Below are 27,597 nucleotides of genomic sequence, written 5' to 3'. Positions count from 1 at the left end.
GTGACACAGGCAGCAATAAAAACTGACACTTGCCTATAGTTCTACTTGAAAACTAAAACAGGGCCACAATACATCACATACATAGGGCACAGGAAGGAAGGATGATGAAGGAGGCACAGTAGAGTATGATGATGATGATGAAGGGGGCACATGGGAGTAGAATGATGAGGATGTGGCATAGGGGAGAGTGATGGAACTGTGTGTGATGGGAAGCCTCCTACAGATTGGCAGATGTGCAGACCTTTAGTTGCAGTTACTAGGGCAGCCACAATACATGGAAAGAAATGGGTAGGACAGAACTTGCCACCATTCTCACACGAGGACTTGCCCAGTGATCGTGACCCCCCCATATACTGCTCTCACCTTGCTACCACTTGAGATCAGTCAGTCAGCTAAGATGGTAGCTCAAGGGTCCCTTGCAGCAAGCAGCTGTGGCATCAGTGTGCAGAAAAGAGCAGAGTGACGGAAGTGGGTCACAGTGACATCTGCCAGCACATCGAGACAGTGCATGCAATGGAAAGAAGCACAGGCTGGTCATGGGGACTCTGATGCAAGAGAGTTTTCTTCAGTCACAATCATAACCTGGCAACCGGGAGTCATCCATCCCTACACTATTGTAATTTTCTCTGGTTATTGACCACTGCATCACTTGCAAAAGTCATCATTTTGGAAAAAGCTTTAAAATTTTAATAGGAATTACAACATTTAAAAAAGGTCAAATTTTAAAAAGCTTTAACCACTATCTGTCGCAAAAAATATATACGATTTCTTTTTTTGTGAAACACTTTTTGAGAAAAGGCTATAATCTAAACACACAAAGAAATAATATAGCTTTTCATGGTTGGGCTACAGAGGGCATTAAAATAGTATAGGTAAAAGTAATGGTCAACAACAAATCTAGTTCACAATGGCTTTGAAAAGCTTCGGTAGAATGGAGACCTTGGAAATTACACTACAGCTGTATATCATGGTTAGGTCTGGAGAGTTATACTTAAGCTCTGCGACCAACCAGAAAAAAAGGCTTCAGGAACACACAAATGTGCCATATACTAAACAGATGAGCTGAAACGGTTATCTGAGGTCTGCCTCAGCAGGAAAGGAGTCCTTAGAGGGAAGATACACAAAGCTAAGCAACATTTCTTCAAAGACTTGCTCAAGTCTGTTTATAATAAATGATTACATTACATAGGTGTTTGTACATATGTTTTAAGCGCTTACAAAAATGTTTCTATTTGCCAAGAACGTACGCATACAAAATAAAAAAAAAAATACATAAGTTTGCCAAAGCAATCAGTAGATTCAGAAATATAGGCAGTTGGAAGGGTTGATCTTGGCCTACCGCCAAGCCTTTTTACTGACCCCTTAACAATGGGGACATATTTAAGGTTTTAAACGATCTATAGGGATACTCAGGAGGCAGTTAAAATAGGACTAAGATTACTTTTTAAAACAATTATGGTCTTTATTGAAGATATTAAAGAAAAAAAAATCTTATCAAGTATAGAAACATATGGGTAATGTATGGATAGTGGTAGTGAACTCAGAGTATTGCTTTAACCTTAGGGGCGCTACCAAGTGCATAGAAAAAAGAAAAGTAATGTGTGAGGAACAATATATCTACCAACCGAGAAGTGACTTAGAAAGACCCTTACTACACCATAGCCAGTTGCACAGGCTCATTCATAAATGGCTGTTTGCTCCAACCAACAATCCCAGTCTTTATTATATACTTGGTGGGGCATTCCCTGTGAAAATATATATTTATATTTATGTATATATATATACTGAAAGCTTTCTTTTATATATTTTTAGAACTGTGCTAGTTATTGGAAACAGGAGTTCTGATTTAACCACTTGCCGTCTGGGGCAATTTTGACATATCTGACATACATGTTAAAAAATTTTTTTGCTAGAAAATTACTTAGACGCTCCAATCTTTCTGAAAGCAAAGGTCCTGGAGAATAAAAATGGTGGCAATTTTTTTTCACAGATTGGTGAACCTCTGCCCCTCTATACTTCTGAGACACTGACTCTCTAAGATGCTCTTTTTATACCCATGTTACTCACCCGTTGTCAATTAGCCTAATTAGTTGAAAAATGTTTTTCCAGCATTTCCTTGCAAGTATCACTTATTTTGCCAGCTTTTTGTTGCCTTGTCCAACTTTGAGACGTGTTGCTGCCATCCATTTCAAATGATTTTTTTTGTAAATGATACTTTTTCTACGTTTAAATATTTGATATTTCTATTTATTTATTGTGAATAAGATATGGGTATGTGAGATTTGAAAATCACTGCATTCTGTTTTTATGTACATTTTCATCAACATCCACTTTCTGGAATTGGGGTTGTACAGTATCTATAGATACATATTCATTTTTAATTAAACAGACACACACACCTCTTTGGTCCACTCTATCCCCTATTCCTAAAGCAGAGAGCAAATATTACTGCTTTGTTTACCTTGATGTCTGCTGGGGGGGGGGGGGGTCATATTCGTGGTTTTACCCACAGTGGAATTAGACATTAAATAGCAAACTATATCATGAACCTTGTAAGGAATTGCAATTTTTTTCATACAGTTTCATTTTCTCTCTTCAGTGATTTTTGGCTTGTCTGTGTACATTTTAGCTGCTGGTGCCTTCACAGAAAAGCAGATGGCACTGGTCAGGGTTGCTACTATTTTAAAATGTCATGCAGAATATGTGTAATTGGAGTTCAGCATGCGAGTACATGCAAAGTTCCCAGCATAATTGGAACAGGAGAGAACATCCTCTTCTGATTTGTGTTGTCGGTTGAAGCCAATATGTGATCATTACACAGGCTTTGTGACCCTTTGCAGCAGAGCATGATCAGCCCAAATCAATATTCCTCACACAATCTCTTCATACTCACAGCTACACTAGCACAAATAAGAGAAATAAGAGCCCTTACCAACATTTTCCTTTTCCACTTCAGCTGTACATGATCTACAAGACAAAGAACAAAAGTTTAAGCTTCATTCCACAGATTCCTTCCTGTAATGTTTAGCAAATAAATGCTTAATTTCTACATTTAACAAAAGAGAATGCTTTATATTTTATTTGTGTGTGAGCTTCACTTTGTGCTATTGATCTCTGTAAAGATAAGGAACTATATCAGGATCCAACCATTTGACATTCCTGGGTCACTTCAGAAGAGGAATTGTCTTGGGCCACACATAAAATACACGAACAATAAGGATAGCTGATGAGCAGAAAGAGTCAGGAAGTTCAAGTTATCACTGATATAGATAATTTAATAAACCTTCATTTTTTTTTGTTATAATTTTTTGTTATAAAAGTAAGAGGGCAACATAAAAAAAGTGTGATATTTGAATTGTGTTTTTAAAAAACAAAAATGCATCAATATCTGGCTTGATGGATGTAGCAATTCTCAAGGTACTCATCAGATTATTTTGGTTCTAATTTTGCTCTTCGCGTGATTTATCCTTTAAAACCGTTGCTTACAAATATAGGTGCTGCCAAAAACCGATGATATGAATAAGGCCTGATTGTGAAGAGTAGAATATTTTTCTTTGGGAAGATAAAAAAATTATAAAGGTCCAGTAAAGAGACACTATCAAATTTTTCTTCGGCTGCAAGTGTTAGCTAATTGTAAACGCATTTTTACTAAAAATTTCCAAACTTTATGATGTAGTGTTGAGCCGCATTCATAGCAGTCTTGGGCCGCAGGCAGCCTGTGGGCTGCAGATTGGAGAACCCTGGACTATAACATATCTATATAAAATATTGTATATTTACTTTAAAATAAATATACTGTATTTCTCCATGTGATGTATAATACCACATGTAAAATAAATAAATGTACAAAAATAAACTGCCCTTCCTGCCATAAGGGACCCCAGAGGTCTTCTGTACACAATAAGTCTTTTTGTTGTCATCCACACCTAGAGGGACGCCATCACTGTAGTTTTTCTTAATACAATACTAAGACTGCTCTGGTGATTATAGTGGAGACAGACACTCAAACTTACAAATCAGTTTGAATAAGCACAAATAAAACAAAAAAGCAGTTTTCTTAGATAAAAGCATGATTTTGCTATATATTTAACTAAATGTTTTCAGTGCTTATAGTATATCTGGAAAGGACTGGTTTTTCACAACTAAATTGCAGTGACATAGTTGATAGGGTAAAGATAGCAGGTCATCCAGTTCAACCTGAAAATGTGAGGAGACTACCGGTTTCCATATCCCTGTACATTGTGTTTGCAAAGAAACATGTCTAAACGGTTTTTGAATTCATGACACCACCAACTGTGGAAGGGAGTTCCACAACCTCACCACTCTAGCAATAAAGAATCCCCTTACGCAGTTTAAGATTAAGATTGAGTCATTTCTTTTCCAACTTAATCATGTGGCCATTTATCTTCTTTAGAGACCTAAGATTAAAACACATGTCCTCCCAACACCCATGAAAAACTTTTGGTGTAATGTGTGTAAAGCTGTGCTTGCTTCCCTCTTTGCTGTCCCTATTGTCTGTGCCCATCCCTCCCAAAGTTCTCCTCCCTCACCAACTTTGCAGAGGTCCTTGTATTTAGTGTGCAGCAACATTTCTATAAATCGGGTAATCAGCAGCCAGTCAGTTTCTAAATGGTTAGAATAATGAAGTACATTTACCGAACTGCTATGTAACTGCAGCCAATCAGGAAAGGGATGGCACAGCCATGCAACAGTATCAGAAACTCCTGGTTGGCTGGTGTGTCTCAGTGGTTACAAGTTAAATTACAGAGTACACTTACTGAACTGATGATCATCTGCAGGTTAACGTTTGTGGTTATTTCTCCTGTCCTGCACCTGCTGTGCAGAATAGCAACACTGGCCACTGGAGTGTTGAGACAATGTTAGGTTCCATGGAACTGCATATTTGCATCAAAATCTAGAGCAGTCCATCAGAGTCTGGGACTTTTGGGAGGTAGGTTGTTGTCACTCAGAAGAGCAATATGTATGGTATGGGACCAGTGGAGATTTTCTTCCCTCAGGTGAGTAACCACTGACACCGATGTTTAAAAGGTCTGTAAAGGAGTACTTGTCCCAACTGACCACCAATTGAATGACAATAGTTTATGTTTTCTTCATCACTATGGGTTTCATTTCATGATTACTACTGTAAACAATCTTACTGGGCAAAAAAAGGATTTGTTTCAATATTTAATTTTTTCTTGTAAAAAGGTTGAGAAAAGCTGCTGTGGCCTGCAATTCCAAGTTGGTTTGTGCTAGTTTCTACATATCAGCCAAATCAATTGCTTTTTATTGAGGAAAGTGTTATGAATATATACTGTGCCATGATACAACACATAAAAGCTAAATACAAGGGCCAAAATGAGCATGTGAAATCTGCATTTAACATGATTATATACGAGCTAGTATAAATGTGTACAGGGACAGAACTTTTGTCTGTTAAACGTATGGCATTTTCAAGGCAATGGTTAAATCTGATATTTTTGCCATACTTTTCTCACTATCAGTGAAATCTAGAATACATAAATCGAATAAAATAAAAGGTTGTTGAAAAATATATTGAAAATATGCATTCTGCCTATGTGTCCAGATTTTAGGGACACCCTGTATATGTCTAGAATGTAGAAAGGTCAGTTGTAAAAATATTAAAACAGATTTAAAAAAGTGCAGAGTCATCTTATATGTAACAAAAGGCAGAAGTAAATGTTTAATGCAAAGCAGCTGACATTTAAAATCATTAGTGTTTCAGCTGAGGGCAGAACATATAACCTCAAATTTCAGTATGACAAAGTCACAAGCAGTTACAAACAGCAACAGATAACAGTCTAACACAAACTTCATTTCACTGACGTAAATTCAGTCATGTGTCAAAAAAAAAAAAATAAATAAATAAATAGTTGAGCAACTGCCGCCCTTGTTCCAGCCAATGGAAAGAGGAGGTGTGAGAGGGGTGTGAATGCAATGTTCTCACTCGCACGTTAAGTAATAATCTGGCACAAAATCTATTCCTTTTTCCTGATTGTACTGCTGCAGTTACGTATAAGGCAAACAACTTCTGTAACTTTTTAGAATGCTCATCAGTGGTGCTTAATAAAAAAAAAATAAAAATAAAAAATGGTAATGGTTTCTCCAGCTGCATCACATTTGCTCTACAGTTGTAAAACCAACAACACAGACTAGAGATTTTATACTGAATTTAGAAAATTCACCATTATAAGTGATCGTAGGAGGCATACAATACTACGAGGCAGACAATATAACACTGAATGTCAATGTGACATTTTGGACATTGTTACCTGCAGATGTCCCAGCAGCAGTTCGATTTCTTATGGGAATCAAATGCATATCCATGAAAACCTTGAATTAAATAGGAAAGTAAGCCCACAAACTATATATTTACATCTCATTAAATCAAAACAAAAAAAATAACTGCCACGTTAGAACATTTGTTCATTTTAGCTTTTGGACAATGTTGCCAAAAGCTTGCATTTGCTTCTTCATTAAACAGACTGCCCATTAGCATGTTGCTTTTGGAGTTAAGGGCTCGTTCACACTTGACTGTTTTACCAACTCTTGCCAATTGCCCCTGTAGCGTTTGGCAAGCGTTCGTCTGGCGTTTGCGGAGTGTTTTTTAATGCTCCGCAAATGCCGCATGCGCGGTTCAGGGGCTGCTGCTAGGCGTTTGCTGAGCATTAAAAACTCCCCACAAACGCCTATTATGAACTTTGGATGGTGTTACCGCTCCGCAAATGCTCCGCAACCGCAACGCAAAAGTCGGATGTCGACCAGAGTCGTCCATTTTGCCGCACCGCGACGCTACCGCTCCAGTTAGAACAGCCCCATGTGCTGCAATGAGCAGAATTGTCCGAGGCGTTTGGGAAGCGGTAAAAATGCTTCCCAAGCGCCTTTCTGCCATTTGAAAGCAAGGCTAGTGTGAAAGTAGCCTTAGACTGTAGAAAGGCTTCAACCAGCATTACAAAAAAAAAAAGTCAGTGCATTCTAACCTTTGCACTTGCTTGTTTCACTTTTTTCTAATTAAGTGTTCTTGCATGGCAAGACCACTTAAGGTTATCTCACATATATATTCTTATTATTATAGCCAAATTTACCACCCTAACTCCTCCCACAGTTTTTACACTACATAGACAGTAATATACGGAAATGTGCGGATTGTTCTCAATTGGTGTGCTATTACTTTGTGGAACGTTTCGCCGAATGGTTCATAAAATATCGGCATTTTTGTGGTGAAATTGGTCCCATAGGAATGAATGGCGGATTGTTCAAAACTAGAGTGGGAGCTGACAAAAGCTAAAGTGTGAGCTGAAAAATCAGGACATGATTTCTAAACTGCCATCACTCTCTCATTTTCAAGCCCACCTATACAAATCTGATATCAAAACGTTCAGCTATCCCTGCTGCCACTAAAAATGTCCACGGCTAAGCCATACTCCTGATAGTTTTCACAATATGACCATTTGTTTGCAACTCACGCCGCCATTCATTGACATTGACATTCATTGGAACTCCACTCTAGCCACCTCAGATTTGAAGGGCAATTTCTAAACTGCGACAGTGCCTTCATTTTTAATATTTCAGAGACATACTATGCATCAATATGTAGGTCTGGGTCTTGTGATTCTCACAATACAAAGCTCTTCGGTATAGGATTTATAATTTGTAAACTACAACCGTTTGAAGATGGCAACCGCCAGTGAAGTGAGCAAGTTGGAGTAGTTTGTTTTTAACCGCTCTTCTCTGCCCTTGCTGTAGAGTGAGTTGCCATAGGAGCCCAGGTGTGTGAGCAGGCAGCAGAGTGACAAGCCACTCCACCCAGTTACTCCGCCCACTCCAGTTGTAGACCACTGGTGAAGGCAAGAACACTTCACACAATTTCCCCAGAAATTGTAGCTTTTCTAGTTATGGATGTTAGGGGTAAGCCTGACTTCTGGGATTTCTCCTGCACTAAACAGAAAAAAATGCAACCAGCACCTACATTTTTATACAAACCCATACAACAGCACTAAAACTAAAATAGGGTGTTATCCATCACCCATCAACTATTTTTCACTTTCAATGATATTGGTAAACAGGACAAATAGAGAGGATGAATCTCCCTAACGGGGGGGGCAGAGGTAGCAATCAAAACCTGACAGGTATTCCAATCCATCTCCACTCTGTTTAAAACTAAAGAAAAGGTTTTGCCTTGATTTATACTCTACATATAGGTAGGGTCTTTAGTTTCTCCACTCCAGATAAAAGACCCCTAAATTAGGGCCCACCAGCCAGGTGTTATATCTAAAATGACCACCAGGCACCGATAGAACCATCAGCTCTTCCACTTCCCATCAAGGGGTTAATGCATCAAAAAGACAAAGCACAATCTCCATAGCACAGCAAGTTATAAAAGCACTTTATTAAAAAGTAAAAAGTATTTCACTCCATTTAAGATCAACAGATAATCCCATGAAAGTTGATGGAAATCAGTGAAGCAGACCTCACTCCATCTGAGTCCTAAGACCAGCAGCTGACATTAATGCCACCTCAACATGTTTCATTAAAAAGGACTTCCTCAGGCTGCAGTGCATGCAAGAGAACTATATGCCAATTTCTTGACTAAAAGTGGTTCTAAAGTCAAGACACGTTTATCTTAAAGTGTTACTAAACCCAGGACCCTGCATTCACTACATCATGTGACTTCTGTCAGTGTCTGGCCGAGCACTGGATAAAGCTAGCAGGAAGGAGGATTTTTCATTCTCCTCTGACTGTCCTATGAGGCTGAATGACCCCCGGCACTCTGTCTGGAGAGTGCCGATTGGTCCTGTGCCGATCACATGCACCCTCCCAAAAAAGAAAGAAAAAAAAAAAAAAAAATGAACTCTTTAGCAATACGTACCAAACTGCACATGTTCAGAGTGCCTCCTAGGGCTCTGTACTACCAGCATATCAGAGAAGATCGGAAAAAACAGCCTTTTTACACAATGCAGAGGATTAACCCCTTAAGCTCCACAGCGAGTATAACAAGAATGCTTTACTGCATATACAGACTGATTCTATTGTTGTAGATTTAGTAAAACACTTTAATGCATTCCCTGCAGTGTCCCAGTAGCTGTATTGCCTGCCACCTTCCTAAACACTTACCAGAGTCCTCTCCCAATCCAGTGCTGCGGTTACTCTCCTCACTTCTTTTCTCACAGGACACAGAGACTGCAGCAGAAGTCACTAGCTGCTCTCAATCAACTCCTGCGAGGAAGCAGGGGTGGGGCTGACCCATGCTGTGTGTGTCTATGGATATAAACTGCCCAGCTCAGCAGTGTTCCCACACTAGTGCCCTCACAACAGCTGGTTTACTATGGAAGAGAGGGGCAGCAAGCACCAGTGGCACCCCAGAAAAGGCGGTAAGAGACCACTTGTGCAATATCACTGAACAAAGAAGGGAACTAGAAAATATTTTAGGAAAATGTGACTGGCTCCTGAATTTAAAATTGTAAATAAAAAGGTTGCCTAGCTGAATCAAGCTTGGGGCATTTTTGTTTCTTCTTTGCAACTTCTGGTAACCGATAGCATTGTGTTTTTAAACAGAGACTTCATACAGACTATGGCTTTCAGTCAAACAGACCATATATGGCAGGCCCGTAGTGGTTTGATTTACAGTCAACCTACAGGTACTGGCCCCCACCCCTTCCCATAAGTTGAGGTTGGACATCACTAAATGACGAATATTAATTCTGATCAGTAAATCTAGATAAGTTCTTGTTGATTTGGACTGCTTGATATTCAGATCTTATTGTGTTCTAGTTAAAGCCTTGGCATTTTTTCCTGGAGTCCACTTATCTGTCATCTAGCTGCCTGCCCTGACCTTCTGCCTTTGTCTAGGTACTATCTGAATGCAGCAAGTCTCAATCACAGCTGATTTACAGGCCATACTAGTCTATTGATATTGTTTCAGTCTCCTGCCTAAAAATGAGTCACAAAACCATTCCAGTGAAGACTAGATCACCCTAAATTGTGTGCCTTAGAGGAGCCATCCACAGTAAATGCCTACATTCCACCTTAACCAATTGGGAAAAAAAAAAAGAAAAAAAGGAGTATTCACGTTGTCATTGCACCCGCACAGCTTCCAGGTGTCTGGAAGCCTAACACCATCACTGAAGCTACAGGTTTTGCCAAAAACAAGTATCCAGCTCCTACATGTATGAAGAATTTTAATTTTATAAACCATTAAGCACTCATTCCTAGAGTGTTTCAAACATCCCATAATATCAACTGCAGAGCAATTATTAAATCCTACAGTGATGGTTCATTTCCCATCCACTTTGCTATCTTCCCTGAAGGCTATACCCACAAGAATACAGACATGTAGCCCGATGGTGCTCCTTTTAGAAGAATGCCAGATGTTTAACATAAATAGTTCTAGCACATGAGCCTTTCGAGAGCCTGTAGCCCAGTTTTAAAAAATATAATGACCATGTTCTTGACAAAAGGTCTTCTGACAATGCACATCCTCCCCACGATCATGGCAAAAATCTGAAAGCTTGAAGACAACAAAATTAATTGTTCATGTGCTCTCCCATGATCTTGTAAGAGGGCTTGAATATGAAACACACACTTATTTTTTTGTTCAAAAGCTTGTTTCAGAGAAATCTGTTCAGAACAGCAGCGGATCCTCAGTTTGATGACTGACAAAGTGTTGACACATCACAATTTAGTAGAATAAATAGAAAACTATCAATGCCTGACCAATATCATAAATACATACAGCTGGAAAAGTGTCTTTCAGCCAAAGGAATATTAACATGTACATCTAAGGCAGACAGCTACATCTATGAATGGTCTTCCATCCACTATTAAACAAAAAAAAAAAAAAAAAAAAAAAAAAAAAAAAAAAAAAAAGGATTTCTGGGAAGGATCAGCATACACACCACACACAAGATTGATACTTCTGTGACACATGAAAATTACTCCTACAGCAGCACCTCTGTACACTCTTATCCTCTGATGAAGTTCTCCAACCAGTGAAACATGTTGGCTCCTAAATTTCAATGTAAAAGATTGTTTGAATACTGACTCGTTGAATCATCTTTTTGCGGTTTCACCTCCTTCTAAACCTCAATTTTCCCAAGAAACCCTGGCAAACTGTATGAGCGATATTGATAATTAACTTTTCTCAAGTGACGCCAAAGCAATATGCTTGTTTAGGGCCTACTAGACAGTGAAAGAGCTGCTTAAGATGACCAATCAGCTGGCAGACATTGAATGAACTGATTTCCTAAAGCGGGGTACACACTGACTGAAGCCAGACGACTGCAGGAGCCACATGACTTTCGGTCAATGTGTACAGCTGTCTGTCCAACAGAAGTCAGTCAGGGCTTGCAGCCAATAGCCGTTAGCACAGATCAGTGTATTCTGGCAAAGACACAGTGGGAGAGATCCCTGCATCAACATTGCTTGTGTTGATGCAGCGATCTGCCTTTTTTTCCCCTGTCAACCTGGTTGAAAAAAAAATAAAAACCCATAAGAAAAACCACAGTGTACCCAGTTTAAAGCGGAGTTCCACCCAAAAGGGGAGGTTCCGCTTTAAAAAGACTGGTCCCCAGCTCCCCATTAAGGATTGGCATCTTTGGCGATAGTTAGCGGAAGTTGTCCTCCTACCCTCCCTCCCCATAGTCTTGTGGGACACGTGACAGGTCCCAGAAGACTACAGGACCATTCAGGTAGTGCAGCGCTACTCGCGCATACGCAGTGGGCACCCAGCTGTGAAGCCGCAAGCTGTCACAGCCGGGTGCCCACACTGAAGATGCCAGCGCTGGGAACACCAGACGGCTGGTGAAAAGGGCTGCAAGGAGGACGCAGCGGGATCATGGGACAGGTGAGCTGCCGTTTTTTTTTTTAAAAAGTCAGCAGCTACAGTTTTTGTAGCTGCTGACTTATTTTTTCACAGTCCGAATAACTCCATTTTAAAGTGGTTCTAAACCTCAGACAAAATATGAACAAAGCATGTCCCTCTATAATGTGTATTTGTGTCAATCTAGAGCATTAAGTGTATTTTCTCTTTGCGGCTTTGTTCCTCTGCTATCAGCAAGAACCATTTCTGACAAGTTTTCCAGAAACAAGGAGGAAATGGTGATGGGGAGGGAGCTCTAGCTGATTGACAGCTCCAGCTCTGTTCCTGTGAGCTGTGTGGAGGGGGCGTGTCTCTTTTCTCCAATCAGCTCTCAGAGCTCTCCTCATTGAATGTAACTTCAGCTCCCCGCCCCTTGCTGTTCAGAGCTCCTGTGTAAATGTTGCACCTTAAAAACAGATACAGAGAAAACAGGGCTGCAAAAAAACAGGTACAACTTATGTAGGAGGATTTAGAGAAACGTATACCTTATGGCACCGCTCCAAGCTATGGATGGAAGGAAAAGGATCACCACACCAGAAAGTGAGAAGGAAGGGAGTCCAAGCGATTCCAGTGTCATTCAATACAAGTGAAGGGATGGATGCTTCTCAAATGACCCCCCGAGTCCAATGTTAAGGAATGGCCCCAGCTGTCATACTGACCGCGCTGACACGTTTTGCCCTGGCCACCGTGGCTTGGTTACAGAGGTAGTGTAGAAGGATTTGTTTCATCTCTGTGCAACACCTGAGGCCAGTCACTTTACTGGGTATATGTAAGAGTTTACAACAACTTTAACAGAGTGGAAAACCATCAGTTGATTGCTTATGAACAGATGTGATCAATGTGAGTGATCAGAGTATACAAACTAAAGAGTAGTTACATCTGTGCAAAAATCATCTGCAATAAAAACAGCACAATCCGATATATTCAGGAAGATTGTTCAAATCTCTAACATTGTGTTAAATGTATTTTTGAATCCTGGTATGAATTATGTTCAATTGCAAAGCTTCAGATCAGACAAAAATTTGCTCTGATTTTGGCCAGCCTGATTTTTCCAGCACTGTGCGATGCAGTAAAGTCTTTTTGACTTCTAGTTTTGCCTCTCCCATTTAGAAGGCTGATATTAGGAAGCTAGTACAAGCATTGGACGGTGTGTCATTTCTATTCAAAATAAAGCTCTGAGGCTTATGGTCACAGCTATAATGGAAAAGATCCCTGTGATGCAGTATAGTGTCGCATAATAAATGTTAACAGAAATTTAGATCTGCATAAATTTTACAGTCATGCATTTATACTGCTACCTACATCACCAAAAACGGTCTGTGGCTGATCTTGTGATTAATTGCTATTCTTGAACTAATGTAGTACCAAAGGAATGTCCTATATAGTACTGAATTGCTATGGATTATCATCATCATGCAAAATCATTTAACCTTTCAGCTAGCTCCATGAAACCACTGCTTATTATTTAAAACTTATAACTGCAGATTATTATTTTTGGTTGTGGGGCTGACTGACTAGCCACATTCCGACCGCCCTATAGCAGATATACTGCTACAGGGCGGCAGGGGTGTGCAAAATCACATACATATATATATATATACACACACACACACATGTGATTTTATATTTCTGGGTGCACCCTACCTGCACCACCATTTGTGGCCGCGGCTGTCAACCACAGGGCACGGCCGGTGATAACCCATCAGCACCCGGTGATAATTGAGGATCTCCGACGTTTACCAACAGTCCTCCCTGTCAGCTCGGGCACACTCCTCTGGATGGCTGCGCACAGCACAGATCATTGTGCTTACAGTGAAGCACCAACACACTGCCCCCAGTAAAACACTCCCAGTTCACAGTTAACCCCTTCCTGCCCAGTGCCAGTGTTTTTTTTTTTTAGCACTGATCACTGTATTGGTATCACTGGGGATGTCAGTGACACAAAGTCAGTTCCTCCCAGTGTCAGAATGCCCACCGCAGTCCCGCTATAAGTCGCTGATTGCCGCCAATACTAGTGAAGAAAAAAATAATAATTCCACTATATATACCGCAGTTTGTAAATGTTATAACCTTCATGTAAACCAACTAATTTACATGTGTTGGGATTTTTAGCAAAGACATGTAGCAGAATACATTTTGGCCTAAACTAAAATTTGATGAAATTAGATTTTTTTTAATTTTTTACTGGACATGTTTAATAGCAAAAACTCAAATATTGTTTTTTTTCCTCAAAATGGTCGATCTTTATTTTTTACAGCGCAAAAGAAAAAAAAAACCCGCACAGGCGATCAAATACCACCAAAAGAAAGCTCAATTTGTGGGGAAAAATGTCATTTGGGTGCAGTGTTGCATGACTGTGCAATTGTCAGTTAAAGTTACGCAGCGCTGTAACGCAAAAAATGGCTTGGTCAGGAAGGGGGGTACATCCTCAGGAGGGCAAGTGACTAGAAACGCCCCAAACAACTTAGTCCTTACAGTGCTTCAGGCTGTATCCTACAAAACAATATATTTTCCACTGAACTATCCAAATTTTAAAAAATTAGATAATTTTACTGCAAATTGAACATGGGCTGATGTAACCTCTGCTGTAAAAGGATATTGGAACTCACAGAGAATCGGAGAGCTTACATATGTGTACAAGCCCTCAAGCATCATGCATTTATAAAATGGTTAGTATATCCTCTGAGAACATTCCCAATACCTTTTATAAACAGTCAAGAACTATTAGGATGATGGACACACATTGTAACATACTAGCCTAGACAATGCAGATTGCTAGACATTGACAAAGATCTTAGAAGACAGCCACAAACGGACAATATACAGATGCATCTCATGTGCATGTTAGCAACTGTGCCCACTTTCAAAGGAACAATTATTTTATGAGTTTTGGGATATTGGAGTTTACCACAACAATGGGCAAGTTCTAACTGACATGCCAGACTTTAAACCACATGCTCTGAGGTCAGAATGTGCCATTTATGCAGATATAGTTGAAGTAGATGTAAAACTAACTGGACATCTAAGTTGCTAAATCACTTTGTGTCAAACAAATGTCAGTATATTTAAAATAACATTAATTTCAGATTTTTCCATTCTTTATTGCAGTTCAGCATTGCTGATCTCATGCAGCCACATGCATGTACACAGGAAATGGCTGCAGACAGTCTAATGTGTGTTGGAATTGCAGTTTATAGTCTCCATCAGAAATCTGTGAGATGGGATATCAAAGCAGGGGCAAAAACTGGATGCAAGTGATGTCACCACACAACAGGAAGCGCCTGAACAAGCACTACCATGGCAAGATCACCAATTATCTTAACCACTTCCCCGTCCGGCCCATGTACATAAACGGCCGGATGGGAGCAGTGCAGGAGTGGGTTGCTGTTCATAAACGGAGCCAACATTTGCAGCCTGTGCGCGCTTCCTGGGAGCGCGCGGCACCGCGATCCGCTGCGTCCTCCGGAACACCGATCGCTGTACGGGACCTCTGTGTGAGGTCCCGATCATGTGATCACTGACATCATTGCTTACGGCTTCTGAAATCTGTGAATGATCACAGAGGTCACATGGTACACGGCTATTCACAACAGCCTTGTACCATGTGGCAAGCTGTGATCAATCACCGTTCTCACAGTATTTCTCAATGGCGGCAAGAATGCAGCCAGACAGAAGGATAAATTATTGCTTTTACAGCCTTTGTGTAAAAGCAATCAGTGTTAAAAAAAAAAAAAATAAACAAAAATTATCTTCATCACCCCCCACAAGTAGTATAGTATCACTATGGTGACACCATGTTGAAAAGAAACGAAAAAAACAAAAAGCAAATCTAAAAAAATAAAATAAAAAATGTTCAATTTTTTGGAAAAATTATACATTTTTGGTTATAAACTAAATTTGGGTTATTTTTTTTATTAAAAAAATAACTGAATACATTTTGGACAAGATTTATGAAGAAATATTTATTTGCAAAATTTTTATAAGAAAAAACACTTTTCAAAAATTTTTGGACTTTCATTTATATAGCAAAAAAATAAAAATCCCAGTGGTGAATAAATACCACCAAAATAAAGTTTTATCGGTCTCAAAAAATGCTAAAAAAGTCATGGGTACTGTGTTGCATGACTGTGCAATAGTCATTCAAAGTGTGATAGCGCTGAAAGCTGAAAATTGGCCTGGACAGGAAGGGGGTAAAAAAAGTGTCCGGACTTGAAGTGGTTAAAGCAGAACTACAGTGCATCTGAGCACCACAAACCAAAAACACTAATTTAATTTGTTTTTACTATTCAAAGCAAACTCCTCCATCCATCCATGTAACCATGCTTTATTTTGATGATAAATCACTTTGAAAGATACCCTGTAGCAATTCTGGATGTGGCCATCTTGAGTAAGGGTAGACGAGTCATTCAGCACTCACTTCCAAGAATTGATCTGCCCTTAGCTCAGGCATACAGGCAGGAGGGTGTGCGTAGCTAAGAAAACACCTCCTTCCCCCTCCTGAAGACTCCTGGGATGTATGACATCATTTGCCTAGGCATAGAAATCAGGAACTGAAGAAATTAACCACTTCCTGTCCGGACACTTACCACCTTCCTGTCCAGGGCAATTTTCAGCTTTCAGCGCTATCACACTTTGAATGACAATTGCGCAGTCATGCAACACTGTATCCATACGATTTTTATTTTTTTTGCTATGTAAATGAAAATGTCCAAAAATGTTGAAAAAAGTGTTTTTCTTATAAAATTTTGCAAATAAATAGTTCATCATAAATCTTGGCCAAAATTTATTCTGTTATCTTCTTAGCAAAAAAAAAAAAAAAAAAAGCCAAATTAGTTTATACCAAAAATTATAATTTTTAAACATTTTTTTTACATTTATGTTTTTTTTTTGTTTTTTTTTTAAATATACTGTCACCCTAGCAGTACAGTGTCCCCATGGTGACACTGTACTACTTGTGGGGGGTGATGAATATTTTTTTTTTTACACTGATTGCTTTTACATCCTATATGGGTGTAAAAGCAATCATTTCTCTTTCTCTCGGTCTGCATTCTTGCAGCCATTGAGAACTACTGAGTGAGCTGTGATTGGTCACAGCATGTCACATGGTACAAGGCTGTTGTGAATAGCCTTGTATTATGTGACCTCTGATCATTCACAGATTTCACACGTAGTAAGCAATGATGTCACAAGTGACATCTTGCTTACTACTTTGCATGTGATCACTGATCGGCCAATCAGTGATCACATGATCAGCCAATCAGTGATCACATGATCGGGACCTCGTACAGAGGTCCCGTCCGACGATCGGGGTTTCACTGTGTCCGGAGGACACAGCAGGCACTGGATCGCGGTGCTGCGCGCTCCCAGGGAGCGGCCACCTGACCCTGCAGTGCCACCGCCAGGCCGTTTATATACAACGGCCGGACGGGAGGTGGTTAAAACAAAGTTTAAACTAAGCAAATATGCTATCCTTACCTGTTTACTAATGCTGGCAGCATAAGGATTAAAAATAGTCAATGTTAACTGAGAGAGCGAAGTTCCACTTTAAAGAAAGCTGCGGATCTGAAAAGACTTCGGAGTCTGGATTATTTATTAGCATTTTAAAGAATATATGAAATTTAAGTGATTGGGATTTAAATTTACTTTTACAGGACATTCTGCAGACACTTAAACAGGGTGTTTCAGAATATAGATTAAACCATATAATTCAAAAGCAATTTAATGTCTGCTTATAGACACGGTTTTTTCTCCTTACAAAGTGGGTAGGCTAACCCAACAATAATTCCTTTTGACTTCCAGCACTGTGATACACCATATCCTTGCTTTATCAAGTGTGACAAGGACTTGTTAGAATGAATTCATAACATTGTTAAGAGATAAACATGGGAGAACATCTATGAGAAAGCTTGTCTTAAGAGACTGCATCTGTCATTGTGCTTTTTTGATTGTCAGTTCATTGTTTAAATATCCTCACAAAGCAGATGCTGCAACATTTAACCATTCTTTGGGAGTAAGTTGGACAGTCTTGTGATTAAAAAAAGAACTGTATACATAAGTGTGCCACATCTGCTCCAGGCTTTACTCAAAAACAGGAGTGCTCATTGAAATAAAGAGAAGTATTGTACTGTAGAATGACAGTCTAAACAAAGCACAACTCCAGCCAAACAAGCAAAAACATATAGACCATTAAATAACAAAACCAGCGTTTCCTGCAATGTTCACCCTAAATCCAGACATTTTCCCCACAGAACTTTTTGCCACTAGATGTCCTTGGACTGTGGAACAGTATTATTCAACCAACTTTTTAGCCAGGTTATCTTGGACCTACCCGAGTCTGTGGCTGGACAATAAAAAGGAGAAGCACAACAGATGAGCTAATTGCTCTGTTGCTCTACTCCTCCTATCAGTATGCTCCTTGTTACCACCTGAATTGATTGGATCCTTGTACTGCTTCACCTCACACTCTAGCCCTACTGTACAGGTACTGTAAAAAGGCTAACACCAGGCCAAATTCACTGCTAAAAAAAATAAATAAAATAAATAAATACATTTTAGGGTCCATTCACACTGAGAACTGCATGTGACTCTCAAAGGAATGTTGTGTGGTTCCTGTGCGATTCACATGCAGAGCGCTTTCAGCCTATTCATTTTGGATGGGCCAAAATTGCACTGCACCAAAAGTAGTGCATGCGCTTCTTTTGGAAACACGTTGGAACCAGATTGGATGGTACTTCTGTACCATGCAATCCGGTGAGGGCAAAATGTACAGAGTTTTTATGACCTGCGTTTGGGGTTCCGTTGATTTTAAACTGACACCTACTGATAATCACAAGGGCAGATCGATCTCCCGCATCACGTTATAGTGTGAAAGGGCCATTAATGATGTATTGAAGTATATGTGCACCCTTGCTTTGTACCCCCCTATAAGTTTAAAATAGAAATTCAAGGCAGAAAGTGTGTGCATGTGTTTGTTCAATTGCTTGGTAACACAAATTACTAATCAGCCAATCTCATAGCAGCAAGTCAATGCATTTAGGCATCTAGACGGGGAGAAGACGACTTGCTGAAGTTCAAACCAAGCATCAGAATGGGGAAGAAAGGGGATTAAAGTGACACGGAGTTGTTGGTGCCAGACAGGCTGGTCTGAGTATACAACCATCTCTAGGGAATCTCTGTCAGATAGATAGATAGATATCTATCTATCTATCTAAAAAACTCCTTTAAAAAAAAAAAAAAAAAAAGTGATCACATGACCTATGTTCTCAGCTGCATAAGGGTCTTAGAGAGCTGGGAGTGGAGACTGTAGGGTGTGTGCCAGCAGGAGGCAGAGAAACTGTAGTACACTGATCCTCCCAGTGATTAGCTGTACAGGGTCATATCAGCACAAGTCTGATTACTGGATTACAAGTAGGCTTTACTCCCAAGTAGAATGCAAAGAAGAAAAAAAGACCACACTGAGATGGATGTGCATCTCTGCCTAAACAGTCAGTTTGAAAAGGGAAAGTAGTAGTACTGGCAGAATCACCATGGATTTCACATAAAGGAAGCAATGCAAAGACCAGGAGGATGTTGGGGTAACAAACTAATGATTACAGAGCTGCATTAAAGTTGTGTACTTTATATCTGTCTAATGTTCAGCTTAATGGTATTATAAATGGCAAAAAATACACTGGTGTGCCATATACAAAGGATACAGATCAGAAAAGCTGAAAGATTAAGTAGCAAAGAAACAAATATTTTTTGTCACAGTTTTGCTATTAAGGACTGCCAGATCCTTGGGGAGGCCACAGGTTATGGTTATTTTGAGTCCATTTTCCCTCAGCAGAACACATGCAATTCCCAGACCAGCACTGCTGTCTAACACCTGTCTCCTGCAGCTTGTTAAACTGTCTGCTGTGCTCCACACCACAGAGTACAGACATAAAAACAGGAGCGAAGATAGATAAGAATTTCTGTCTTATCAAATCGAAAGGGAACACAGACTGGAATACCATCACCAGGCAGGATTTACAAAGAAGTCACTCCAGCTGGTGTATAGAAGCTGGTGTATAGATTAAATGATACAGATGGGGGGGGGGGGAAATCACCTGTTCCATCCTTTAACGGGTGGCCGTCTTAGGATGTTCAAACCAGCAGGATGTTTTGTAAGCACCTTGGATCAGGCACAAAAATCATCAGCTTGATATATAAAACCTGCTTATAAAATAAACAAAACAAATTTTTAAAAAAGCAGCAAAAACAAATATTGAATTCAACTTATAAAAAACTACAAGCACACCCAAAGTTTAATTTTATGGAAAAAAAATGGGACGTGCAAACACATTAAATATATACGGATTTTCCTAATTTAGACCATCCAAACCATAAAATATACACACACACAGTATATCCCACAACAATCAAATACCAAACCATACCACAACACTATCATTTCAGCATATGTAAAATTTGTGTGGTGTGAACTAGCCCTCCATGAACTATGAGTGCAGTGATTTCATCAGTGGGGGGATATATTTGCACCATGCTGCATACTAGGTATGGGTGTAACATGTCACAGGTGCAAACCGTGGAGCTCTGGACCTAGCTGGCATAGGTCTGCTTGCCATCACTGCAGGGGTTTTCTAGACAAGGTTTGATGAGCGTGCAGGAGAAAAGTGGTTAGTGTTAGGGCTTAGTTTAGATTACTGCAGGGCTGGAAAAATCCAGATCACCGTGATGACTAAAACGAAAACACCATCTGGCGACCTAGTCACTGAAGTTTCTACAAAATCGGTGAACACTAGGCAATAGGGTTGATTTACTAAAACTGGAGCACTTAGAATCTGGTGTAGTTGTGCATGGTAGCCAATCAGCTTCTAATTTCAGCTTGTTCAATTAAGCTTTGGCAAAAAAAAAAAAAAGAAGGAGGATGCGGATTGGTTTCTATGCAGAGCTGCCCCAGATTTTGCACTCTCCAGATTAAGGGCCAGCTCACACTACAAAAATGCACTCCGGATGCATTCTGGATACGTGTTTGCACCAGAACTGTGTGTGGTGTGAACTGTAAGCAGTTTGCCATCTTCCAGTATGGTTCTGTGCAGAAAAAAAAAACAAAACAAAACACAATGTTCTAACTTTTTTTTTCTGCACCAGAAACTGACTGCACTAGTGTGAATCAGGGCCATTGGAATACATAGAAAAAACACAGTGCATGCATTTTTGATGTAAAAAAACAAAAAAAAAAACAAAACAAAAAAGCGCACTGAACTGCATCTACTGTGAACTAGGCCCTTAGTAACTCAACCCCAGTGTCTGGAAGAAAAACCAGTAAACAAACATGGCAATTCTCTTTGTTTTGTGTTCTCCCTAGAGTGAAATAGTTGGGTACTCCAACCAGCAGAAAAATACCAGCCTCACACAAGGAGGAAGGGGCAGAGGAAGACCTGGACTTTCTATTAGTTTAATGGCTTGTTCACACTATATGTGCATAGAAACTCATGTAAAAAAGGCAAGGATTTAACACGTATAGATATGATCCACTATCGTTTTTTGTGCACATTGACATCTGCTTTTTTGTGCACATTGACATCTGCTTTTTTTTCCAGGAGTTTTTACACTAAATCCTGTGTCATAGCTTTTTCTATTTGGGAGGGTCAAAATACTAGACTAACATCTGGGAATTTACCAAGCTTCCCGCCCCATCATAGCGATGCAGGAAAGAGTCAGGAGTGGCATGCGCCACATTAACTATTTCAGGTCTATCTGCACCACATGCGCCAGTTTCCATTTTAAAGTAAAAATAGAAACTAGTGCAGGTTTGCACCCAAATAACATTTCCATATAGAAAACTGCCACAGATACCTGCCAGATCAGACCTGGTGTACAGAAAGTGAGCTCTCAACAGACAGCTCACATCCTTCCCTCTGTCTGTGCAGTGATTACCCTACATGAGCAGACAGATATCAGAGTATACAGCTCCAGCTCTCCTGTTCTTTGTGTCACCATGGCAGAACAGAGAACTAATCACTCCTAATTAAAGAGGCTTAAGCATTCCTATCTGTATGTAAAATTGTTAAAATAAATAAAACAAAATGAGCTTGCACCCATTTTTGTCATTAGTAGCAGCATCTGCTTCTTTTATTTTTAGGTTTAGAAGAGTGGTGCAAGCATTATGCTTGCACTGCTCTTTGATAATTCCCCCTTCCCTGTATAAAATTTTACTTTCACTTTCATTTATGTATGCTGGGGTGCAGAAGAACAGATATGCTGGATTTTTTGCACAGCTGTGTCACAAAACACCAGTGTTTAAGGGTGAACAGGACACAAAGAAAACAATTGTTTTCTTTGATATCCTTGCAGAGACCCTGCACTGACCTCTAAGCTCTTATCCCCAATCCTGTCACCCCAATGTGTTTGCAACTTCTTCATCACCAGGAACACCGTGAAGAGTCCTTGTATATTTGGTCTGCCAGATCTGGTCATGTTTCAGCTACTTAATATCTGACCGATAGTATCTATGTACCGGTACTTTAATGGTCAGCTGTTAAAGTGATCTGCTACAGGCATAGACTCTCCAGTAATACCTAGCTGGTACATTTCAGCTTTTTCCAGCAAGTGTTCTCTTGATCTTGACTCTCGCACGCTTTGATTCTCTTTCTGGCAGTCCTCGCACTCTATTTTCTCTTCATCTCACATGCTCTCTCTTTCTGGTAGTTTTATGCCCTCTGGCTGTTTCTTACCTTTGCTGTCTTTGATTATATCTTGCTCACATGATGGTCTCACATGCTTGCTCTGGCTCTTCTCCCCACACTGTTCCAGGAAATGTACTAATCAGGTCTAAGTATTCTATGCAAAGAAAGCAATGACTATTGATTGACAGGTCATGAGGGCTTCACAATACGAACCAGGTGACCACATGTGGTTCTTCGGCCACAGGCTGAACACAAGAGAGTTGGAATGAACAATTAGTTAACGGAATCTGTTCACTAGAAATCATTACAAGGCATGACCTTATATATATCACGCCTCATAAATATTAAACATCAGGTATAATCTCCCTGAATGTTCCAAGTAATTCACAGTCTGGTGCCACCTGCTTTAAAAAGGGCGCAGTAAGAAAACACCTTTAAGTTTTGCAACTGGTTTTGGTGTCATCAACAATGCTCAATAACATTTGCTCTGAGCCACTTTTGCTCATGCAAACTTCTGTTAAGAGGAAGATAGAAGGACTTGAGAGACCAATAGTGCTACAAAACTGTATTATCTGTGCATTAATCATTCAGTACGCATGGAAATAAATGCCAAGTAAAGAACCCTAACTGGGCACAGGCTGCTGGCAGCTGGATCCAAGTCCTGCTAGTATGCATAAAAACAGCACACCTTTCTGTTTATTAAATCAGCACTCCTGATATGGTACGTGGGGAGACTAGAATGAATTTGGATTTACATGTGTGCTTCACTTTTCCTTTGCCATCCTAATCACGTTCACCACAGCTTCCTATTCCTGCAGAAAATATGTATGGACGTGCATTTTAATTTTGATTCCGCTTTCTTGATCACTGTCCTATGGTGTGTATAACTCCGAGCTATTCAGCTTGACAAATGGTCTTGTTCCTCAGCTTTGGAAAAGAAGTTCAAACAAACATGTAAAATTCAGCAGCTTAAGGAAGTAGCAGCAGAGATCAAGATAAAAAAAAAAAAAAAAAAAAAAAAAAAAAAAAAAAAAAAAAAAGGTTCCAGACTAGAAATTAGACACACACGGTCTCAATGGGGAAAAATATCATGCTGGATATCTACACTGATATGGACTGTATAATGGGTTAGGAACATAAAAGGTGGCCCATCGTTTGAATTCAGTCTTTTGTAGGTTGATGATTTTCATTTCCATCAAAGACACCCCAAAAATCAAAGTGAAAAAATGATGCAGCAGGCTAGTCCATTTTGCTGAAATTTCATTACAGCAACTCAAAAAATGGCGCTCAGTAGTTTGTATGGCCCCCATGTGCTTGTATGCATGCCTGACAACGTTGGGGCCTGCTCCTAATGACACGACAGATGGTGTCCTGGGGTATTTCCTCCCAGATCTGGACCAGGGCATCACTGAGCTCCTGGACAGTCGGGAGGTGCAATCCGGCGGTGTCGGATGGACTGAAACATGATTTTCCAGAGGTATACTATTGCATTAAAAAAAAAAAAGAGAAAAAAAAACTGATCAAAGATTGCAACAACAGATTGTTCAAATGGTGGATAAAAAAACAAAAACAAAAAAAAACATTGATCAACTTTTTAGACAAATTCAAGCTGACCTTCAGGCACAGGGCACATCAGTGTCAGCTCACACTATATGTCACCATCTGAATGATAGGGTACGCAATGGTAGGAGACCCAGGAGGAATCCACTGCTGAGAAACAAAAAAAAAACAAAAAAAAAAAAAAAAACAACAGACTGTAGTTTGCCAAAACTTACCTGAGGAAGCCAAAATCCTTTTGGAAGAATGTGTTGTGGACAGACAAAAAAAAAAAAAAATTACAGCTTTTTGGTAAAGCTCATCATTCTACTGTTTTCAGAAAAAGAAATGAAGTCTTTAAAGAAAAGAATACAGTCTCTACAGTCAAACATGGTGGAGGTTCATGGATGTCTTGGGGTTGCTTTGCTGCTTCAGACACTGGATATCTTGCATGGCATTATGAAATCTGAAGACTATCGAAGAATTCTGGGGTGCAACGTAGGGCCCAGTGTCAGAAAGTTTGGCCCCTGTCAGAGGTCAGGGGCCTTACGACAGGACAATGACCCAAGAAACATGTCAAAAAGCACCCAGAAATGGTTTAAGACCAAGTGCTGGGGAATGCTGAATTGGCCAGCAATGAGTCCAGATCTCAATCCCATAGAGTACCTGTGGAGAGATCTCAAAACAGCAGTTGGGAAAAGGAACCCGTCCAATTTGAGAGACCTGGAGCAGTTGACGAAAGAAGAGTGGTCCAAAATTCGAGTAGAGAGGTGTAAGAAATGAATTGATGGTTACAGGAAGCGATTCATTTCAGGTTACCCCCCCAAGAAGTGTGCTACTAAATATTAAAAATTGAGGGTGTCAATTTTGTCCAATCCAGTCCATTTTTGGAGTTTTGCACGGAATGGGTCAGATTTGGCTTTTGGTTTCGCCACTTTTGTGTCATACCAATACAAAACAAAAAGAAATAAACATGAGAATGCCTAAATATTTGTAATTGCAACAATTTCCTGGGAGAAGTGATACATTATCTGACAGAAATGTAGGGGGTTTCGATATTTTTGTCCATGACTGTAAACATGGACACACGCACACAGTATCTCACGGAAGGGAGTACACCCCTCACATTTTTGTAAATATTTTATTCTAGCTTTTCATGTGACAACACTGAAGAAATTACACTTTGCTACAAAGTAATGAGTATACAGCTTGTATAACAGTGTAAATTTGCTGTCCCCTCAAAATAATTCAACAGACAGCCATTAATGTCTAAACTGCTGGCAACAAAAATGAGTACACCCCTAAGTGAAAATGTCCAAGTTGGGCCCAAAGCGTCAATATTTTGTGTGGCCACCATTATTTTCCAGCACTGCCTTAACCCTCTTGTGCATGGAGTTCACCAGAGCTTCACAGGTTGCCACTGGAGTCCTCTTACACTCCTCCATGATGACATCAGGTGGATATTAGAGACCTTGCACTCCTCCACCTTCCGTCTGAGGATGCCCCACAGATGCTCAATAGGGTTTAGGACTGAATACATGCTTGGCCAGTCCATCTCCTTTACCCTCAGCTTCTTTAGCAAGGTAGTGGTCGTCACGTTGAAGTACTGCCCTGCAGCCCAGTCTCCAAAGGGAGGGGATCATGCTCTGCTTCAGTATGTCATAGTACAGACCTTGAAATTTCCACTCGCCTGCTCGCATTTCGCAAGTGGAAATAACATGGGGGCGAGGGCCAGATCAATCAAACAGCCGATAGATATGGAGCGGGGTTGCCGGCACCAGAGGTGGAATAACCTTTCAGGCATTAAGCACTCACACACTACCCAAGGGGCCAGAGTCCTTAGGAGGTCCTATGACAGGCTCCTGAAAGGATGGGGAGGGGCCGCAGGGTGGATTGTGCAAGCGTGCTAAGAGTCCGGTCCAGTGAGAGGAGAGAGTGACTGACAGAGCCCAAGGAGGAGGAGAATCCACAGACTGGTGAGAACGCAGTATGTAACAGTGGGAGGAAGGGGGAGAACGGTCTGTTACAGGAGTGCTGAGAAATGGAGTGTGACAGGCTGAGAGAGCCAGAGGGGAGACATGTGTGTGTGTATATGAATATATGTATTGTGGCAGTGCGGTATCCTGCCACGGTGAAAATCATGGTGATAACCCAGGATTCTCAACCATACAGGTTGAGGGGCTCCAGGCAGTTCTCTTAATGCAGAGGAAACTGGTTTATTGGTTTCCTCTTTGGTTTGTAAAGCCTGTTTTGGGACCTGTAGCCTGGAGATTTCCAAGAGATTTGGGAGGGATGAAATCTCCAATCCTGGGTCCATGTTTTGAGAGCAGCCAGCGCGCTGATTGCACAGGTGTGTGCAGGCCTTTTTGTGGAGGCCAGGTCATGATTCTGGGCTCCACCCTGGCAGACAGGAGGTCTCTGCCTTGGAGTCAGGAGGGCTTCACCAAGGAGAGGTGGAAGCCAGAGTAGCTGTGTGCTAGTGGCTGTGTGCAGAAAAGCAATTTTGGAAAGAGTCTGTAGGAGACAGACAAAACTGTGTACAAGCCAGGAGGCTGAATATTCATTGGTATTTGTTTGATGGTGGATACCCCTGCGTGGGAAGCTTTATGGAACTTTTTCTTTAAATAAAAGTGGACTAAAAAAGCCTTAAAAAAGAAAGAGAGTTGCTGTGTGCTTTAAAAAAGCTCTACCATTTGAAGTGAGTTCCCACAGTATGTATATGTGTGTGTGTCTGTATGCGTGAGTCTGTATGTGTATGTGTGTGCGTGTGCGTCTATGTCTGTCTGTCATGTGTGGTAGTTTTGGGGGCTCTGTATTCACTTTATGTAGCAGGGGGCCCAGTGTGTGTTCTGGGGGGCGCATTGTACCATAGCGGAGACCACGTGTTCTAAGAGGGGGGGTTGTGTGCTCATTATAACCTCAAATTATGGGGAGATGGTACCATAATTGTGAGTAGCAGAAACACCAATCGCCCCCTTTTTTGCCCCCCTTCACCCCTCTTTCTCTCACCCCTTTTTTTTTTTTTTTTTTTGAAGGGGGTAGAGGACATGGCTATGGGGGGGGGGGGGTGAAGGAGGGTATATATTTATTTCTGTAACTGTATTCTGCATAAAACATTTAACAGTGTCATTTAATGAGAGAATTTATGAGGGCGTGTTTAGGGGAGGGATTAGGGGCATGGCAGGGTAGCAGTTGGGTGGGGCAACTGGTAGCAAGCAACTCTTAAGGCCTGCTAGTAGCTCAGGACTTGAAATTTTAAGCCCTGTCATAGTACATGTTGGCATTCATGGTTCCCTCAATGAACTGTAGCTCCCCAGTACTGGCAGCACTCATGCAGCCCAAGACCATGACACTCCCACCACTATGCTTGACTGTAGGCAAGACACTTGTCTTTGTACTCCTCACCTGGTTGCTGCCACACACGCTTGACACCATCGGAACCAAATAAGTTAATCTTGGACTCATCAGACCACAGTACATGGTTCCAGTAATCCATGTCCTTAGTCTGCTTGT

At 40.5% G+C, this 27,597-nt stretch overlaps 1 protein-coding gene across 1 annotated transcript in view; it reads right to left on the bottom strand.

The window, feature by feature from the left end:
* Nucleotides 1-27,597, bottom strand: part of PRODH (proline dehydrogenase 1) — a 192,785-nt gene that overhangs the window by 110,113 nt on the left and 55,075 nt on the right. Inside the window, exon 3 of the mRNA XM_089686659.1 lies at nucleotides 2,933-2,967. Coding sequence (XP_089542785.1) covers nucleotides 2,933-2,967 — 35 coding nt within the window. The remainder of the gene's footprint in view (nucleotides 1-2,932; nucleotides 2,968-27,597) is intronic.

The sequence above is a fragment of the Staurois parvus genome, unplaced genomic scaffold (assembly GCF_062004578.1).
Source record: "Staurois parvus isolate SC_StPar_1 unplaced genomic scaffold, SC_StPar_1.0 ptg000404l, whole genome shotgun sequence".
NCBI classification, from domain to species: Eukaryota; Metazoa; Chordata; class Amphibia; order Anura; family Ranidae; genus Staurois; species Staurois parvus.
This window is presented reverse-complemented; position numbering and strand designations above follow the sequence as displayed.